General features: G+C 36.2%; 3 protein-coding genes across 7 annotated transcripts in view; 1 reads left to right on the top strand and 2 right to left on the bottom strand.

Annotated features, from left to right (window-relative positions):
- The window catches only part of LOC135687213 (alpha-ketoglutarate dehydrogenase component 4-like), a 31,639-nt gene extending 26,719 nt beyond the window's left edge, over window positions 1-4,920 (bottom strand). For 3 of the 5 annotated variants that reach the window (XR_016144999.1, XR_016145001.1, XR_016145002.1), the window contains exons 1-2: window positions 3,687-4,920; window positions 391-548 (exon numbers count right to left, since the gene is read on the bottom strand). Coding sequence is in view for 1 of the 5 variants with exons in the window: in XM_065203719.2 (XP_065059791.2) it covers window positions 391-548; window positions 3,687-3,789 (261 nt within the window). In the remaining 4 variants the exon portion in view is untranslated. The remainder of the gene's footprint in view (window positions 1-390; window positions 549-3,686) is intronic. The other 2 variants (XR_016145000.1, XM_065203719.2) reach the window with 2 other exon arrangements.
- Window positions 4,921-5,907: 987 nt separating this feature from the next.
- LOC135687301 (uncharacterized) lies at window positions 5,908-11,580 on the top strand. Its single transcript, XM_065203830.2, has 2 exons — window positions 5,908-7,062; window positions 8,106-11,580. The coding sequence occupies exon 2, from the start codon at window positions 8,128-8,130 to the stop codon at window positions 9,991-9,993; it is 1,866 nt and encodes a 621-aa protein (XP_065059902.2). The 5' UTR covers window positions 5,908-7,062; window positions 8,106-8,127; the 3' UTR covers window positions 9,994-11,580.
- A 145-nt stretch (window positions 11,581-11,725) lies between these two features.
- LOC135687302 (U6 snRNA-associated Sm-like protein LSm6) lies at window positions 11,726-18,207 on the bottom strand. The gene is made up of 4 exons (XM_065203831.2): window positions 18,008-18,207; window positions 17,743-17,813; window positions 12,399-12,441; window positions 11,726-12,076 (listed from the first exon to the last, which is right to left on the bottom strand). The coding sequence occupies exons 1-4, from the start codon at window positions 18,096-18,098 to the stop codon at window positions 12,033-12,035; spliced, it is 249 nt and encodes an 82-aa protein (XP_065059903.1). The 5' UTR covers window positions 18,099-18,207; the 3' UTR covers window positions 11,726-12,032.
- Between the last annotated feature and the right edge of the window lie 2,437 nt (window positions 18,208-20,644).

Genomic DNA, 20,644 nt, shown 5'->3' on the forward strand with positions numbered 1-20,644 from the left:
CTAAGAAAGAAAAAAAAGTTGTCACGATATGCCAATAATCATGTTCAGTCATCAAACTTTGGCATAGCACAGAAAGGTGGAGTATTATTGACCATGCAAAAACAATTGGTAATTTTGCTCTTATCCACTTTTAATTGAATATCAAAATAACCTTGGAGCTATTATAACCGAGAGTTTAACTGAATGCTTTGACTGGGCCCTTAAGGCTAGCTTTTCAAGATCAATTGTAAAAAAGAAGTAATTTAGCAACAAGCATTGTTTGATAAAGTTCGCCTCATTTGTGATAACCTACAACAATTGAAGTTTATCAAACATATATAACTTTTTTATTGTTTACAATTACTATATATTTGTAGAATAAATATTTTAAGTTTGCAAAAGAATACTCACTTCAATGTATGCAATCTCCTCTTGGGATATTTCTTGTCTTCGATATTTTGCAGGCAATTCACTGACAGTTTCTAAAATTATGCCATGCTCTTTTGTCTGCAACTTCGGAACAGTAGACTTTGATACTACCATGCTTTTTATCTTTTCAAGCAGTGGAACTATCAATAAAAAATTTGATATAATGAAAACCCATTCTCAAAACGGTCTGCATGACAGCTTCATGAAAGGGAAATTGAGTGAATGTTCAACAAAGTACAAAATATTATTTATATCTTGCTGATCAAACTGTCACTGCCTTTCACATTAAGGTTCAACATTAAGATGCAAATTGTTCAACACTAAGGCTATTTGATTAGCTTCACACCAACCAGAACAAGGATGCTGGAAGAAGGACTAGTCAGTTATCAAGCCTTTCAAAGAAAGCAAATGACAATAAGTTTTAAATTTGATAAAAGATTACATTAGATATCAAACAACAAGCTAGCAAGAGAAAAAGTGTTAAAAGACAAAGATGGCTAGTGTTGTCCCAGGTAAACAATAGTATTAAGTATGCGCATAAATCATATCTAGCCTCTATTCCAGTTAGCACATGTTTTAAGCTAGTTCTAATCTGTATGATTATTGTGAAGATAAACATATTTTGAAGTCTTATTTCGTCTCAATAATAGGCTTATTACACTAGTTTGGGCTTTTAAGGTTATGCCTTTACCAATGAATTACCATAAACCCCTTTGATAATTAAATCATTATCAACTGTCAGTGAAAAAATTGATAAAGACCTCAATTGAGAAATTTTTAATTGAGAAAGTATGTTGGGAGAGGCTTTCGTGGCTTCACAAACAGTGTTATAAAAAGGAGATATTGGTCTCTTTTGACATCACATGTTAACAAACTAATCTGCTATAGCTAGCAATGAAATAGGAAGTGATTGCCCACAAAAGGAGCAACAGATAGTGTTAAAATAGTGAGAATGAGAAATATTACACAATGCTTTCAAATATGAAACCTTTTTTCAAGTCATGATACATGAACTAGGTATTCCCGAAATGACCCATTTTACCTGCAAACATGGCTAAAGCAGAAACAGTGTTGACTTTATAATAAACTTTATAATTGGAAATTTTCAAAAGCATTAAGACAATGTCGCCCATTATTTCTTTCAAAAATAGTGTGTTCTTCTGTTATCCTTTCTTGGATTTCTATTAACAAATCCAACTTATTGTTTGTCTTTAAATAATATTGATTTGAACAGCAAAATTATATATCTCTTTTGTCATTTCAAAGATTAGAAATGCATACAAAATTTTCCTCGTAAGATAAAAAAATGTTTATAAATAGGCAAGGTAATATATGTTTTACCAAATATGTGCTCAAACATGGATAGATAAAAAATAAATTCTGGAAGAGCTAAATATCCCACACAGCCAAATAAGCAGGGGTCTTTTTTAGCCCACATGCAATTTCTTTCTGGGGATGCCTGGTAATGAAGTAAAAAAAAGTTTATAGAGCTGGGGACCTCTTAAACTTACAAAAATAAGCATTCTGGTAAAAATTTAAAGAAATTGGTAAGAGTTTAGAAGGAAAGTAAAAAATTGTTAACTTTGTGATGTGCAAGCTTTACAAAATATATGAATAAGTCCATTTTTTTAAAGCATTTGTACAAAGGGAGTTGTCAAAGCCACTGTAGAAGCATTATGGATGGAATGAATGTGGTGAAAAAGTAGTGTCATTCCAGCACCATCAATATGCGTCCATGAATGATAGCTAGCTTCTTTCAAAAATTACTTGAGCATATGGTTCTGGAGCAATAGAAACAAATTAAAAAGTGAGAGGCTTGTTTCAAATGTTGCAGTCTTGTGCTATGTGTTTTTTCAAATGGACAGTTACATTGATATTCTAGAGGTGACGCGTGACAGTACCTGTATCTGTTGCATGCTGGGAAAGAAGAAGAATGCTAAATAGTCAAGTTGCAAGGTTCAAGGTAAAATAAAATGTTGATACGTTGGAGTATACTTGAAAGAGGTGCATGGAAGAAGGAAGCCAGTGAAAAGAGAAGTTTATGATAGAAGAACTGCATTGTTGAAATTTCCAACAAAGTCTTGAGAGGTTGCTTCAAATGCAAAGAAGGCCAACAAACAACAAACTTACAGTTCTATGCTAATATATTACCCACAGTACTGAGGTGACTATGGCGTGAAAAGCTTCAAGATTATATTGGATAGACACACTGTTTCACCTTTGCTAGCTAGAAGGAGGAGCAGAGAGTCTTAAAATAGAAAAAGATCTGAATATCTTATCCATCCACAACTGATAAGGTTTTTTAAGGGACGATCAGAAATATGATTCCAGGTCTCCAGAGATTCCTGTCCAAGTTTCTTTGAAAAATTCATGAATTTTATCCCACAATTCATCTTCCTCTCCTCCCTAGATCTTGTAAAATGATAGGGTCAACTGATAGGCTCCTTTTTATTCTTTGTTTTAGAAATAGGCTCCTGGACAGGCTCCTGGGCCTTTACTTAACAATATTGACTGAAAATCATAGGCCTAAACTCAGGGGGAGGCTCTGGGGCTTCAGCCCCTCCTGACGAAAACTGAGGGGGGCTGAGCCCCTCCTGGAAAATAAGGGAGGGCTTTACCAATTTTTAGGTTAGTTTGTTAGATTTGTTGCATTAGATAATTGCGTTTACAGCAAATGTGACATCAGCAGCTGCCATTAGGAATTGTCATTAATTTTTTGAGCCCCCCCCCTCCCCCCTGAAAAAATTGCAAGTCTACGCCTATGCTGAAAATACATTTAAAAAATACATTTAGGATTTAAATTGCAATATATACACATAAATAAACTATATCTGATTTTAATTATGTAGCTCTCTTGCTTTATTTGCTCTCTGTATTGACATTTAAACAAAATTAGAAAGCAAGTTGCAGTCTTTTATATTCAATCATATTCATACTGTCCAAGATATGAAGTGTTGCTGGATTTCAAAGGGAACAAAAAGCATGAAAATGATAAATATTTTGGAGCTCACACTTTGTCCTCTCTCTGGCAAGAATTAAAATTCATCTTCCTTTAAAGATTTTCAAATTTAAACATATGTACTTTTTCATTTTCATTCAATACTTTCAGCAATTAACTACAAATTTTATAAATATTAAATAATTTTCAATATAAAATGCTGACGGGCACAAGAAAATAACTCGAGAGCTTTCGAGCCATTACTCTACTGGCGTGTCTCGTTGCTTTAAATGAATTGATTCCCAGATTCGATTAATAAAAAGATTAAGATAAAGCATACATCTTCCCAAGAGAGGATCCCTTTGAGGAAATCTGATAAGCGGTACGTGGGACCTTGCTGCAGCTGTTTGCAAGCACCTACGGCAAATGTTTACAGCAGCCATTTTGAACGTCGGGACTGAAGTCCTGTGTAAGTTGTTGTCGCTGTTCAAGGGAGGGGGTACTCCCATTAAGTCCTGACAGGGGTTCTGTTGGTTTGAGGGTCTTACCAAATGGCTATCAAATGGCCAATTTTCGATAATAACTGAGCTGCTGGGTTTAGCCTGCAATTGATTCTAGATAATGAACAAGATTTTCTCTCCCGAAACAACAACAGTCAATTGTGAAGAAATCTGTCAAAAAAGGACCAGGGGAGCACAAAGAAATGGATGCTACCAAGGACATAATTTCGGTTTTTATGCTCCCATTTGAGGGTTGTTGTCAAAAAAACTACCATTTGAGTGTAATTCTTTTAAAATTTTAGCGTTGGCCCTCTTTGACCCTGACTGGACCCCCCCTGCTAGGCCATAATGGGAGTACCTCCAGGGAATGATCTACTTAATGACAGTTAATTTCTGCTATCAATTTTTCTATTTTTCCGCTGAAAATTATCTTATTGATGAGTTCCTAAAATTCAAAATTTTCCTCAATGCTACGGCTCAGATATATCTTACTACATACTTCATGCTTTTTGCATAACACCCACAAAAGAAGGAAATAATTAAGTATAAACCATTAATCTAGTTAAATGATATGGTTAGAGAAATTGCAACGAATGTTGTCTTGGCACAAAATTGGGAATGCAATTGCTAGTCACTATAAGGAGGAGAAATAAGGCAATATATTATTTCATTCCTGTTTTTGAAAAAATTTGCTATTGAATGCATGAATGTCTCAGTTGAGAATTTGTCCCCTTGCCTAGCTATCATATATGTACAACTTCCCTAAGCTTCTTCCTGTCGGTTGTCGGACAACAAAGTCAGTTTTCTGGGCCTTCCGCTCTTTAAGATTAACATTTGACGGTGGGTTGATTATGTGTTGAAGCCTTGTGATTTAACTGCATCATGAAATGAATCGATACTGAATTATGTATAGTATCTACTACAAACAAGTAATCTTTACAATATTTTGATATTAATGTTTCATAGGTTTTATAGTTATAATAGCAGCCTAGGAGTAGCAAATCAATGCACCTGCTTCAACTACCTTAGGAAGTCCTCCGATTTTCATCTCTATATATATTAAGTTGAATTTACCTCAATATCCTACCTCGATCTTTATCAATCTCAACATTTCAATGCAGCTAAAGAGGAGCTTCTGACAAGTGACATACTCATTAAGCAGTAGTCCAAAGTTGGAAGACTTTGGGGGGGGGGGGGGCGAGCAAAGACCAGTGGAGCGAGCCTGGCTAGACGGTCTTGGGAATTTGTTCGATTGTATTTGCACCATTCTTAAACACAAGCATTCTTGTCGTTGGAGCAAGCGGCTGCCCCTTCGCAAATCGGTGAAATCCTAGAGCAGCGTGCAATGGTTTCACGTGAGCAGTTTCCAATTCCTTTCTTGTGCACGTGCTCTGATCAATTTGGCCTAAGTTATTTTTGGATTCGCTGTACTTATGCATGTCAAATGCCTTTAATTTCAACTGTCTAATTTCTAAAAGTAAGTGTTAAGCAGCTCTAAATACAATCAAACTGAAATATGAAGCTCAAAATTTGATTAATAAATCTGAAATATGAAGCTCAAAAAAGTTAATTAATAAATCCTATCGTCTTGCCGATATCTTCTACACAGAAAAAGGTCTATCCCGTACACAATACTTCGTTTTCTTTAAAAAGCACTATCTATAAGGTCTATCCCGTACACAACACTTCGTTTTCTTTATAAAGCACTATCTGTACATCATATTCACCTTATACCGTTGACCCTTCGATGAAAAATGCTCTAGACTACATGAATATCTTCGTTATTAAAGGTCATCATTGACAATGGTCGCAAGCACTTAAGCAAAGTCATCGCTATCCAAAAAAGCCATTCAAGAACAGAAAATTAGAAGAACTTGCAATTGTCATGTCAACTGGAATTAAAATGCAACTGACAATGCTTGAGCATGGTTATGGAAATGCCTATCTTCGGAAATTATTATCTTAAAACTTTTAACAATTGTCACTTACTTATTGGTGAAAATAAAGAGATGCAAAGAAAGAAAGGGTTATTAATCTTTGGACTGTTTTTCGAAAATGACAGATATCTACAAATGAGATGCAGACACAAAAAGACCTCAATTTTATAAAACCCATTCTAATTACAGGGCCGCTGGGTCAGCCTTCCACAGCATGTGCTACTATCTCATGCCGGATGTCAAAATAACGTTTGAAATGTGAATGTTGCTTTCCAGCATGAACTAGTTTGCGCAAAACCTCTTGATTAATAAATGAAATGGTCACCGGTAGCAGGTCCCTTGCAAATATGTTCTCCAACATGTCATCTGACCATGTCTGAACTGTAATATCACTATGGAAGTTAGCGTATACAGATTCCCACGCAAAAATACAAATCGGTTCGTGGTTTCACGCAGCTTGAAGCTCAGATGTCCCGTTTCACAGCTACAAACAGTACCGGTGTTTAATAGGATAGGTCTCTGCATTCAGGCAAGAATGAACGACAGCTCTATGTAAACTCCTTCTTCAAGACCTTCAGGAGTTGATAGTACTTAGTGAACTATCATTGAAAGAAACATTTAAGGTGAAATGGTCGATTCCTTACTCTTATAAGGCATAACAACATAGCTATTGTACCAATGACAGACCAAAAAGAAAAAAGGACCAATTTTTAAGAGTCACAGTTACACTTATACGCTTTGAGTGCATCCCGAGTCAACTTCTATAAATTAAGGGCATCGTCCATTATGAAAAATGTTTACATAATAATTCAAAGACAAGTGTTTGTATCTTATATATTTTAACAATGACAAAAATTGCTTTCGGGAAATAAATTAACATGCTTGAACTGCAAAAATGGCTTGAAATCCTACAACTTATACTACGAAAGTATCTCTCATTAAGCACAAGACACCATATCATCAAAAGGGAAGAAATAATGCACAGCAGCGTTTGGCATTCAGGGGCTACAGGGTAGCGGCTACTCATTAAAAATGCAAAACAAAGTTTTCAATGGTCATTGAACTAATCAAAGAACAATCATTGTGTTGTTTTTATGAGATTCCTTTACCAGCTTTGCTCAGTTTAGTGAAGGTATCTGTAAAACAAAGTGAAGGTATCAGTAAAACAAAGTTGGTTTTCCATAACCTGCAACTGCCACTACTTGGTTCCTTCTTTGAGACAACTCACGAGGCAAAGAAGGGAACAAAAACTTCTACACTGTCCATATCTACAGTTGAGGTAATTTATTTTTCTTTTTATCGCCGTTTTTACTTACAATGATAGCCTGGAATGTGTGAATTTTTTTCGATGAAGATTTTTGCAAGATTTAAGAAATAATTTTTTTGCAACGAAGTGCCCAATACCATAGAGTAGAGATTTTAAAAACCTACAAAAATGCTTGGCCATGTAGCTCAGGTTAAGAATATGTATAGTCGAAATATGGTCCATAGAAAAAGCCGTTGTTTGGCTGAACATTGCTTTAACACTTTGTGTACGAAATGCTCTATCACTTGCCCAGAATAAGTGGGGACCGCTCAATTCAGCCTGTTTGCTTCAATGTGTGCTTCAGCTGTTCTAATGGCTATGCACGGCTCAAGTTACGTCAAAAGCCTTACGCATGCGCTAGAATTTTCAAGATTTTTCTACGTAGGAACCGTTGCAGAGGTAGCATTTTGCGACCACTTTTGATACTGGACAAATTGATGCTTGAATCTTTTAGGTTAGAATACAGCTAGCAACCACCTCGCTTTTAAATATTGGCAACACGCTTTCGTTATCGTTTGTGAAATCAGCAGAGGGCTAGCGAAGTTCAGTACACATATTTTCAGTCAGCTGAAAATTCCATATAGCATTTGAAATTCTAGCGTTAAATCGAAAAATATCGGTAAAGAATTTAAAAAAATATTCAGCATATTCTGGACTAGTCACCATACAAAAAGAAAATTCACGTTTACACTTGCCTTTATATATCTGACACCACATCCATCTAAGATGGTTGTCCTACACTTGTTAATTTTTGAAATAATCCCATTCTTCCTGGTCATGCGGAAAATGAAAGGGGAGAACAATGGATTACCAAAAAGTATTCTTTCTAGTAAATCTTAGTTTGCTCGAAGTAAATTCAAGTCTATTTAAAAAACCAGTATACATTTGCAAGCTCTAGAGAGTCATCAGGAAAATGTAAAGGAATTGACTATTGTGGTGAAGTTTGAAAAACATGTCATCTTAAAAGTCCATAATATTTAAAAGTAGGCTAATATTTATTCCTTGGCTTATTTCAGAGAATTCAGAATTTCAGTGACAATGAAATTCAAAAGTGATGAAATGGTGGCAGTTGAAACAGACAATCAGCCTGTGACAGATAGCTTGAATTGCCAAAATGCAAGCTTGGACAGATACTATTGCCCAACATGCACTACTGTGATGATCCCGTTATTGGATAACTCCGTACAATGTGAGCTGCTTACAGACAAAAACGGATTGCTAGCCATTGCTAGTGAAATCAGCAGTGGAAGCAGGCGAGGCAGTGTACAGAGCATGACAGAGGTACAAGAAGAGGTACCATTCAAGGACGAGGTGGCAACACTAGAAGCAGTTACCTCTCCTAATGAAATTTTATTGGTAACGAGAAGTTTTGAGAACCAAGCATCGCCAGTTCAACCACGTCGATCAAGCATTGCTATGCTTTTCGACGGGATAAAATCGCTTGGGAATCGCAGAAAACCTGAACAAAACCGGAAGCTCGATATGAAAGAGAGAGTGATTGAAGAAGAGACGTTGCATGATGGGATAGAACAAGGGTCAGCGGAGTCGGAAAATGATAGTTCCATGCACCGAATAAGTTTTAGCGATGAAATTGAAACTTCTGGCAAGGAGTTGAGGCGTAAAAGTTTTCAGCTGGACAACGGGACACTGGTTGAAGAAGAAACTGCACAGTTTGATTCAAATTTGGCAATAACAACAGAGGATGCATCACCACCTGGTACGGTTAATTTTATTTCAAGAAGCTTTGAAACCGTTCAGGAAAATCCCCAGCCACGAAAGGAAAGCATCATTGAAAAGTTAAATTTTTTCAAAATGATTCCGAGAATTGGAAAAACAAGTGCCCAAGAAAGCAAAGAAGAACAGCCAGAGTTTCGTACTGAGCCAGTCGTTGCAAGTGGTGTCCGGCGGAAATCTCTTGCTCCTTCAATGTTTCTAAACAGATTCGTAGAAGATGAAGAGAATGAAGCTGCAAACGAGAATCTCAAAACCTCGGAACCAAGTGAAGAGGTAGCACAAGCTGCAAATTGTTTAGCAAGTGAAACAGATTTCTTTAGCCCAAACTCTCCCCGGTATGTTACGACTGGAATCCGCAGAGGATCTGTTGCTGCTGTTTCTGCAGCTCCTCCTTTCCTTGATTTAGCTAACAGAAAAACTGAGCTTGCACAGCTGTCTCCATCTGAAACGGACAATTGTCCAAATGTGCGATATGTCGAAGATGGTATCAGAAGGGGTTCCATCGCTGGGGTGTCTGCTGCCCCTCCTTGTATATGCCCTAATGTAGAGGCGGAAGACCAGATCATGAGCAATACTGAGCTGCGAGCTGAGGATGCTGGGGTTCTACGAAGTGGTATCCGGAGAAGGTCACTGACTCCGGCCAATGACGAACCAGAAAGCGGGTCTCCTGAATCATCGCCGAAAGCAGCAAAGAGGGTTGCATTTGGTCTATCATCTTCCACAAGTGACGAAGAGGATGCTGTTGACGAAGCAGATGAATTCATGGATCGTGTCAAGGAAAGGTACGAGAAAAAGAAAGGGAAACCAGAAGATAAAAAAGGAGCAGTCGGACTTTTCGAGTCATTAACTGGGCGGAAATATGGCGTCGATTATGCTTCGATCGACGCACGTCTTATTCAAGAGAAATTCGATGAAGAGTATGATGAAAAGCAAAAGGAAGCAAGTAAACGTTCGATTCCGGCCATTACCTTCAGTCTCGATACATCTGAATATGAAGAAAACATGGAATCAAAAGATAATACTATGAATTCTGAAGAAACAATGGAGGAGAAAAACGGAAATGACAACAAAGAAATTTCAGTAGACAACCCAGATCAACTGGTGGACTCAAACGAGGAGCCACGGCAAAATAATGTCTCGGAAGAACAGGAAAATCCATCGAACAATTAAATTTAAGTTTGCTGAAGATGAGTTGCAAGGCAAGCAATCAAATGACATCACCAAGTCAATGTTTTGCAGGGAATCGATACGTGAAGCTTGAGTTACGAATTTTAGAGCGCGTTTTAATGAACCATTCTGTATCGCTTTCTTATAAATTGCACATTATCGATCACAATCAATTTCCCACACTAGCCGTGTAAGTATGCAAATTAAATCAAAATAGCAAAGCGCAAATTAAGATTGTACTTCCTTCGTTTCAAAATTCATCAGGGGTTCTTTAGGATTCTAAAAGACCATCGCATACGTTATTCCTTGAGGAGATTGCAAAAATTCAATAGCAAGAATTCATATTTGCAAAATCGACACATCACTTTATCAAAGTGGAAGAAAAACGAAAAGGGGTATAACCAAACTTTACAGGCGAGTTTTTCGATTGATGTACACTGTTGCATCGTGGAAGAGGTTCGCTCCAACTTGTGGAAGAGGTTCGCTCCAACTTGTGGAAGGAAACAATGTGTTTAGCAAAATTTACCTGAAACCTTTAACCTGAGACATCTGCTTCTGAAACCTTCAAAAAGGCACAATGTTAGAGTGCTACAGCAGGTAGAAAACATTAACAGAAAGCCAAAATATTAACCATGTTACTGAATACTGCCCCTTGAACAAAAGCTACAATGCATTGTAAATATGTTAAGAATGACAATTTATCAATTGTTTAAACAGTTTAATAAATTCAACTTTTTTGATAATGCCAATAAGAAATAACCTACTTTTTATAGAAAATGCATAGACGGAACCTTTGCTTATCCACAGGATAGCAAAGCGCAATATATACACATGTGCAGCAAAGCTTTTGAACAAGTAGATCATAAACTGTGTTGAAAATACTATAATAATATAATCAAGTAGATTGATTGATGTAGCATGTACCTAAAATTTTAAACAAAAATAAAGTGCCTTTCATGGACTACTTCTTTTCAAAATCTAACATCACATACAGTAATGATGAATAACCCAGCGGATTTTGTTGTATAACAGTTGCAAAAAACGAATAAAACATTTCAACACTTCAATGCAGTTTATTTTACACTGCTACTAGAACGATGAAAAATAAAATTTAGAACACATATATCCCAATTTTGTGGCATTTTGAATTTTCGTTATTTGCTTCCTCTTGTTTATAATCGTTTTATTCGGTTCTCCTCTGCTAAACTGTTTACTCTTAAAAATGATATGCTGTTTTCATGATTGTGAACAAAAGAACTCTGCTTCTAGGGGCCTTTTTGTCTGGAGAAAGGCTACCCAGCTTGCTGAGTTACTTGCTGTGAAAGGGTAGAAATTAACAGAAGTTCATACTGAGCCAAGTAACTTGCCTCTAGCCTGGAGATCTGGGAAACAATCAAATGAAGTACTCCCAATTTGAAATGAATTGAAATTTCGAGCACAACATAACTAGCTTTTAGAGAAAATATGCACATTTAAAAGAAAAAATTTGCAATGATAGTCCTGCTGCTCTAATTGCTTCAACTGGATGGTTTCTGTACAATCTGACAGGTGTATAAACACCTAAGAGACAATCTTTTAAAAAACAAAATATAACCAAGGTCACCTTTGTTGGGAAAGTGGTACAAATTCTCATGAATGTATAAACCTGAGACCACCATGCTATTTTTGAAAACACCCAAATACCAAACATTAACACAAAATTTCAAAGCACTGAAAAGCAACTAAAGATGTCGATGGTTAACAGATTTCTCCATCCATAGGTAATAAAACTACAACAAAACTACAGCTTGTCTAAAAAGATTCAACCCTTCCATTACTATTGTCCAATATTCATTCATAGTATCCAAGCAGGTTAGGCCATTGCATTTCCAGCTATAGCCCAAAACAGAGATTTTCATCCATTGAATCCATTTAGCCTGGCCAGATATATGATCAAACACAAGTTCATATGTATTAAACTCTTTGTAAAGACATGTCTGTGAACCCTTTAAGGGTTCTAGTGTTTAAAGTTTTTTGCTTGAGAGGTGGGCAGGAATCAAAATCTAAGGATGTAATTTCCTTTGCTTTTGTGTGCTGATGTACAGAACTGAAAAATAAATGATGATATTCAACCATCATTTTTATAATAATTATAATTGTAACATTACACCATAAATACCAAATGACAGAACTTGAAAAATTGTAAGAAACTTGTATCTTTAACTACGAGACAACATCATAAAACCCAAGTGAACTGAAGTTTCTGAACTGAACTTAAGAACATAAAACAACATACATACATAAATGGAAAGTTATGGGTTGCTATAAAGCTATATTCTGGGTAGTTCAATATTCTGTTCAAACCCTTCCAAAAACTAAATTTTACACTAAGAAAATAATCTCATTAACCAAGTGTTTAATTTTCTTACCATTATTTCCTCTAATGAAAGCATCTCCATATTTGTTCTTCAACTAAATCAAAAACCAAAAGCAATGATAAAATATCATGTAATAGTGGAAGAAATGAAAAGCCTCGAATAATACATGGAATTAGAAAATTTTGTATGAAACAACTTCAGAATATGAAATATCTCAAGTGAGAAGAAACTGAACTGAAATTTATACCCCTAGGTGTAGATCATAATTTACAAGAAAGGATGAATGACTGGATCCTCATTTGACTAACCTATGCCCACTAGCAACTCACTCATATTGTGAGAAAAAACTGATTGATTGGTCTAGGAGCATATTTGCTAAGAAAAGTAGCATTTTCCAGTAAATAGCTTGTGCACTCATGCAAGGACCTAAATATGGGTGGGGCCAAGGGCGGCCGTGCCCCCCAGAAAACTTAAGCAGCATGAGTAAAATGCTTTTATTTTGCAAAATATGTTGGAACCATGATTCGATTATAATTACATTGCTACGATTTAGTTGCCCCCTGCCACAGGAAAAATGGACACCTATTTGTTTAGTTGATTGACAGGTTGTTGCGATCAGTAACACCTCTATTGTTTTATCTTGTAGCATGTTATTTAGCAGTACGCTTACAAATGTTTGTGGGTTATACCGGCTCTGGCAGACATGATATTTGTTTATATTCACTTGTTTATAAAACAAATTTCGAAGCATGAAAAACCATGGCAAAGATCACAAAGATTGAACAGTTGAACGGAAAAATTATCAGTCATGGGAATACAACATGAAGCTGGTTTTGATGGAGCCTGGCTTGTGGAGTTTTACTCAAGATGGGCAAGAAGTACCCGTACAATCTGCAGACACATCTGCGAGAAATGCTTACAGATTACATTCGGAAAAGGCCTATTCATTGATCGCTTTAAGTGTTGAGAAAACTTAATGACGAGTCATCTAATAACTTAATGACGAGTTTAAATGCACAAGATGCTGATGAAATGGGGTGGGACGATATTAAAGGATCACTTGTTGAAGAATTTATTAAATGAAAGAGAAAAACGAAAAAGAAGCTTTTGATGATGCTTTGTTTGTGAAAAGAGGTGCAACCTTTAACAGAGGGAAAGGTCATGCAAGTGGTGGTCGAAAAAATTGTTCTTGTGGGGGCTCATATGGTGGTAAACCTTTTTCATCCAGTGCAGTTCAGTTGCAACAGAACCGTAGCGGCTGGAGAGATGCAAAAAGGCCTAGATGTTTTCAGTGCAATCAAATTGGTCACATTATAAAGAAATGTCCCCAGAAAAAAAAATAATGCAATACATGAGCCTTTAAACATTGCTGAAAATAGTCTCTATGATGACAGTAAATCATTTGAATTTGAAGATATAGCATTATTTTTTAGCATAACAAATCATACAAATGAATTGTTTATGGTTTCTGGTGTGACTAAACATATGACATTTGATAGGAGTATTATGTTCAACTTTGTTAAGTATGAGCATCCATTGAAAGTATTTTTGGGTGATAGCACATTTGCATTGGCTCAAGGTGAAGGGAAAGTAAGGCTTCCCACATGTTATGGATCTGATGATGTTTATCTTGCCTTACATAAAGTATTGTTTGTGCCCAAGTTGACAAAGAACGTTTTGTCAGTACCAGCAATGGCTCAGATGGGAGCAGAAGTTTGTTTTGATAAGGAAAAGTGTGTTGTGTACAAAAATGGTAAGAAAATAACCGTTAGCCATGTATCAGATGGCAAGCTATGAAGAGTATCCACACCAGAATTTGCTCATCTTTCAACAGCATCAAAGGCACTATCGCTGAAAATATGGCATGAAAGGTTGGGGCATGTTAATCAATTAACAAAGAAAAATCTTGTTACTGGTATTATGAGAAATTATGATAGTGTTTCTTCTGAGAAGATTTGTGAATTGTGTATCATTGGAAAAATGCATAAACAGTGTTTCCCTAAAGTCAGTCAGCACCGAGCAACTCAACCAATGGAGCTTATACACACTGATCTATGTGGCCCAATGGGTGGTAGTTGATATGTATTGATGTTTACTGATGATTTTTCAAGGTATACAACTGTTTATTTTCTGAAGAATAAAGAAGAGACTTTTGAAATTTAATGAAGTTTAAAGAGTTTGTTAACTTGGTAGAAAACCAGACTGGACATCAATTAAGAAAATTAAATGTCTTTGCTGAAAAAGGAAAGGAGAATATTAAAGTTATTCAAAGTGATTATGGTGGAGAATACACTTCAAAGAAATTTTCTCAGTATTGCACAGAAAATGGGAATTTCTCATCAGTTTAAAAATTCGTACTGTCCTGAACAAAATGGAGTTTCTGAAAGATCAAATCGTACAGTCATTGAGGCAGCAAGAACAATTAGTCACCATGCAAAGTTACCATTAAACTTCTGGGCAGAAGCAGTAAACACAGCAGTTTATTCACAAAATCGAAGTGCTACTGTAGCATTGAAGAATAGAACTCCTTTCGAATGTTGGTTTGGAAGAAAACCTGACCTTCAAATCTACGTGTTTTTGGTTGTGTTTGTTATATGCACGTACCAGATGGTCAACATCAAAGTTGGATCCAAAGGCAATCAAAGGAATATTTGTGGGTTATCACGAAGGTACAAATGGATAAAAATTGTTTGATCCAAGAAAAGGAAAATGTGTTCAAAGCAGAAATGTTTTATTCTATGAAGATAAGTTCTATTATGCTAATTCAGAAGATGTTAAAAAGATTGTTTCTTCTGAAGGTGAAGATTATATGGAAAGCATAATCAAACATCCTATTGATCACAAGAATTTTCCTGAGATACCAGAGGATATCGTCTCAGGGGGAGAAAGTCCTGTGAAGGCAACATATGAAGAGACATTCATGGAAAAAGTCAGAAACATAGGAGAAAGAGAGAAACAAAGCATTCCAAAAGATTGACTCGATGGACTACCAATTATGCTGAGCATTCCTGTATCACCCAAGGTTTAACATCAGAATTTGATGAACCAAAATCTCACAAAGAAGCTTTGAATGGAGAAAATTCTGATCAATGGAAGGAAGCTATGGATTCTGAATATTCGTCTTTATTGAAGAATGGAACTTGGGGATTAGTACCACTACTTGAAGGGAAAGAACATTGTTGGTTCATGCTGGATTTTAAAAGTCTAGCACAACTCAGATGGTGCATTAGATCGTTTTAAAGCCAGGCTTGTCGCACAAGGCTACTCCCAAACCAAAGGAATGGATTATGATGAAGTTTTTCACCTGTTGCAAGATATTCTGCTATAAGATCATTACTCACATTAGCAAATATACACAATCTTGAGGTACATCAGATGGATGTGAAAACTGCTTTTCTTAATGGATCTATAGACTCTGAGATTTACATGGCACAACCAGAGAGATACAAAGATTCAGACAAACTAAGTTATGTTTGCAAACTAACTAAGAGTATTTATAACCAGAGAGATACAAAGATTCAGACAAACTAAGTTATGTTTGCAAACTAAATAAGAGTATTTATGGACTCAAACAGTCAGCTCGTTGTTGGAACTCCACTCTTGATCAACATTCAAAATCGTCTGGTTATCATAAGAGAAATGCTGATAGTTGTATTTACATCAAGTTAATCAAGAAGGTAGATGGACATACCAGTTTTGTAATACTTGCTGTTTACATTAACGATATTATTCCAGTATCTAATGATATTACAATGCTAAATGCAGAGAAGGCATCACTGTGTTGCAAATTTGAAATGGTGAACAAAGGAGAAGCGCATCATGTTCTTGGAATGTCAATCAAATGTGACAGGAAAACAAAGACTTTGTTTATAAGTCAACAAAGCTACCTAGAAAGTATATTAAGACGATTTGGAATAGAGGATTGCAAGTTGGTCTCAACTCCTATGGAACCACGTACAAAGCTTGAAAAATTATCAGATGATGAGAATTCGTTTGATGGACCAACATATCAACAAGCAATTGGATGTCTGACATCAACTGCTACAAGACCTGATATTGCAGCAGCAGCTGGAACTTTATCTTGTTACTTTATGAAATCCAAGAAAAGATCATTGGTTAGCTGTTAAATGTATATTACATTTTTTGAAAAGAACATTGAATTATGGACTTAAATTCTCTAATAGTGAGGATGACAAAGTTGTTGGTTTTGCTGATGCAGATTGGGCAGATGATGTTGATTCACGCTGGTTGTGTGTTTCAAAGTGGTAGCTGTACTGTGTGTTGGTGCAGCAGGAAGCAATCTACTGTAGCCAAATCTACTACTGAAGCTGAATACGTAACACAAGAAGCTATCTGGCTACGTCGATTGATGAATTATCTTGGAAACAGAATGTTTCTACCTACTATTATTTATGAGGATAATCAAGGAGTGATACAACTTTCAAGAAATCCAAAGTTTCATAACAGAACAAAACATATTGATGTTTCTTATCACTTTGTTAATGAAAGAGTGACATCAAATGAAATTGTTGTTGATTATTGTCCAACCCAGGACATTGTTGCAGATATAATGACAAAAGGACTGCCAAAAGTTACTTTTGAAAAATTTAGAAACTTGTTAGGAGCTCACAGCATTATTTAGTTTGGTTAATATATACACATAATACTTTGGGGTTTAAATTTTGCTTTAAACATCATCATCAAGTGGCAGTGTTGGAATTATGATGATTATAATTACATTGCTACGTTTTAGTTGCCCCCGCCACAGGAACAATGGATACCTATTTGTTTAGTTGATTGACATGTTGTTGTGATCAGTAACAGCCCTATTGTTTTATCTTGTAGCATGTTATTTAGCAGTAAAGTCTTCCTATTGTTGTCATATTTTTCTGTAGTGAAAAGGTTTTGTTCATTCATTCCATTTCTTATTGGAGCCATAAGTCTGCAGAATTCCAAGAAAATATGGCTGTTGTTACACTTATTTTTCATGGCTGCCCCACCGCCACCCCCCACCCCCAAACAAAAAGTTGTATCTCGATATTTGCACTCATGATATCTACTCTAAAACTGCCATGAAATACAGACCAAAATACAGAGCGATCACTCTATCAACTATGATTATAACCCGTCATAAACTGTAGTTTACAATCTATGACCTGATACTTTGCATGTCATGAAAATGATGCTGCAACTTAGCAAGGCAAAGTGTGTCTGTTGCATAGGCACTGCGTTTTCAAATTACAAAAGCCAGCTTCAAATGCTGGAAACTGGAAAGCTTAGCATTTATGCATCATGTCAGTCAATATCTGTCCAGAAAAATTCTCCATCTGGAGAAATTTTGGAAAAGATTTTTGAAGTTCAATGAAAAACAAGAAGCTTTCTCTTCGTACATTACCTGACCATTTAAGTATTCCTCGGTCTGCCCCAAAACAATGTTCATGTATCCATCTAAGCAGGTAAGCACCCCTTTGAATAAAAAATAAGAAATATTTAATTGTCAAGATGCAATATCTTTATTTGTTAAAAAAAGAGTTCACAGAAGCGTTCTTTTTCTGCTACTTTTTGTTAAACTCGGCAAAGCTTTATGTCAAAAGACTTCTGGCTACATCTTGAGAAGACTTTCCACAACAATAAACCTCTTTTTATCATCATTAACTTACCTCGATAATCCACCCCAGAGTTGAGTTTCACTACAACAGGACGGCCAATTATTTGCTTGAGAAAGTCACTTGGATTCTGTCTCCCACTCATAATGAAAAAATTGTCGATAAGGTCAATAGAATTCCTTCTTCTTCAACAATAAACCTCCATAAACATCGACCACGAGTAGAAGAACTTTTTTAGGCCGTTCTGCCTCGAGCTCGCATGCAGCTTGGAAACGAGTTAGCTTTTTATTCACCACTGGTTTATAAAAAACAGTATTTTTTACCCATCTCTTTTCACTACAGAACATTTGATTAAAGAAAGACAGGGAAAATGTCCAAAAACTCGGCATACCCACCTAGCATACTGATTTTTTAAATGGTTGCTTAGGACATCTCGAAAAAAATTATTCTTATTACTATTAGATTTTATTAGAGTTTAAAGACATCAGGAAAAAACTTGGAGATATTTTTGGACCATATCTCCAGCTTACATCATTTTGCAAGGTGAAGCAAACTGTTACTAAGAAGAAACCGTGAGCAAACCGTGTATCTTACGGCCAGAAACATTTTTCATCAAAATCTTACATTGACCGCAGAGTGTTCGAAGCAATTTTTAAGGATTGTACCTAAGGGTGTGGAAATATAACATCTCCCATTTTCATCCCTTATCTTGTTTAAATATTTTGCTTTTTTAATCCATATTCTGAATAGTTTTTTTGAGACAGGATCTCGATCTAACCTTCTTGAGTCTAAAGTTAGTCCAAAAATTTTGTTCATCCCCTACTCCAATTTCAATGCACTACTGGAGACGCTATCAAGTATTTGTCTCATTATTCCGGAATATAAATATTTAACTCGCCTTTACGGTGTTTTGCGGACAACCTAATGTTTCTCGAAATAACGTGTTGACTTTGTTGATTTGGAGAGAAAATTGCGCTGATTAATCTACAATGTTGTCACCTCATTACCTTTTCTGTTTTCCATTGGTATATTTTCAATTGGATAGTCCAAAGGCAGAGGAAAGTGTATCTTTGGGTTACCACAATTGCTACCAATACTGCAAACTAGAGCTAGGTACTGCATAAAGCAATATTTGATCATGAAGGAAATGTTTCGAATTTATAGGGGACATTGAACCGACCACGACCACATACAATTTCTGAATCCGGTCGAGCTTCTCAGAATCTATGCCAATGAAGCTTTTATCTAACAGATGCTATTTCTGAATGTGTAAAAAATTACTGTAGGTTGTTTTTATCTCTTGAATTAGGCATTATGTCATGCATTACGTACAGATGGCAGATTTTTGTTGTTGAGGCTTTGAGTATAAAATATATTGGCAAACAACCTAACGTAATTCACAGCAACAACAACGTAGAAACAAAGCCTTCTTGATTCTCACTTAAACACTTCGTGACAAAATTGCTATGACGATATGATGGCTTTTGACATACCAATTTCCCTCCAATTGTTTTAAACCACGTCGTCATGTTTAGATGACGAGTATCAACACCATTAATCGTCATCAAAACAGAATGCTCTTCAATTATTTATAACATCTTGCGTTTAAAGTGATGGGGATAACACTGTGTTTCATTGAATATTCATTAAACAGATTATTTTCAACAACTAGCTTGATAATTTTATTAGCAGATCAAATGTCGGTAGCTAGCGATAAAAACTAATTTTTTGCCTATGAAAAAGCTATTAGAGGGAGATGCAGTTCAAGAGATTTTAGGAAGAGAATGTCACAATAGCAGGCTTATGAAACAGCTTAGAAAACTACGCACCGAAGACCAATTAGAATCAACGACTTCTGCTCTACTAAAACTGTGATAAATCTAAGACTATATACGACCTTCACAGCAGAAAGTTAAAAAAATCGATTTCTGAGCTGTATTTGCGTTAGCACAAAAAACTTGCTTTACCTGAAACTACGTCTTGGTCTAATGCACTGCACGATGGATGAGTGTAGACCGCGCACATCTGGAACACTTGTTGAAATAAAAAGCAATCGGCATCCAAAAAGTGCTGGGAGCCCTTTGGGCTACCACAATAGAAACATGGACTCATTTAGAGACGAAATTTTCTACAGAGAAAAAGAGACATTGGGAACTTTGAGCAAAGTGATCTGTTGTCAAGGGTTAAAGGACAGTCAACTGCAAAGTGGAAATTGTACTTTTCTCGCAGGGTTTCGGAAAACCCGGCCCGTTCCACAGGATTTAGGTAACCTGACACCTAACGTGACTTTTCCAGAACCGATTGAAACCCTCTCGGAAGAAGAGCGCAACAATCTAAAGCTAAAGAGAAAGATGGAATCTGTGGAAAAATGGATAAGAGAGTGCCAAATGTATAGACATTGTGTAGATGGAATGACTGATTCGTATATGTTCAGTTATCCTTTTTGGATGAAGACTGCAGTGGAAATGCGCAAGAAAAGGATGAAGAGGAGAACAAGCAAAGACAGGGCTGCTGAAATTAAGATGGAAAAGAGGCGGGAAAGAAAGAAGACCTAGTAAAAGAGCGAGGCAGACATTGCAAATCAGCAAGAAATCAAGTGGAAAATTAATCCTTGTACGCCCTCACCTCACGTTATGTGCTTTGCCCGAAAGAAGCATATCTTCGTGGGCACGTGGCTAGTTTACGATGAAG

Source organism: Rhopilema esculentum, chromosome 20, assembly GCF_057945365.1.
Source record: "Rhopilema esculentum isolate cy_ngs chromosome 20, ASM5794536v1, whole genome shotgun sequence".
Classification (NCBI taxonomy): Eukaryota; Metazoa; Cnidaria; class Scyphozoa; order Rhizostomeae; family Rhizostomatidae; genus Rhopilema; species Rhopilema esculentum.

What these genes read in the sequence shown, in the direction of transcription:
- LOC135687302 (XM_065203831.2), bottom strand. Translation starts at nt 18,098, where the DNA reads ATGAGTGGGAGACAGAATCCAAGTGACTTTCTCAAGCAAATAATTGGC. An exon ending in CTCTGGGGTGGATTATCGAG is followed by an intron (nt 17,814 to 18,007) that starts GTAAGTTAATGA and finishes TTTTATTCAAAG; the next exon opens with GGGTGCTTACCTGCTTAGAT. An exon ending in AGGAATACTTAAATGGTCAG is followed by an intron (nt 12,442 to 17,742) that starts GTAATGTACGAA and finishes TTTTTGATTTAG; the next exon opens with TTGAAGAACAAATATGGAGA.
- LOC135687301 (XM_065203830.2), top strand. Translation starts at nt 8,128, where the DNA reads ATGAAATTCAAAAGTGATGAAATGGTGGCAGTTGAAACAGACAATCAG.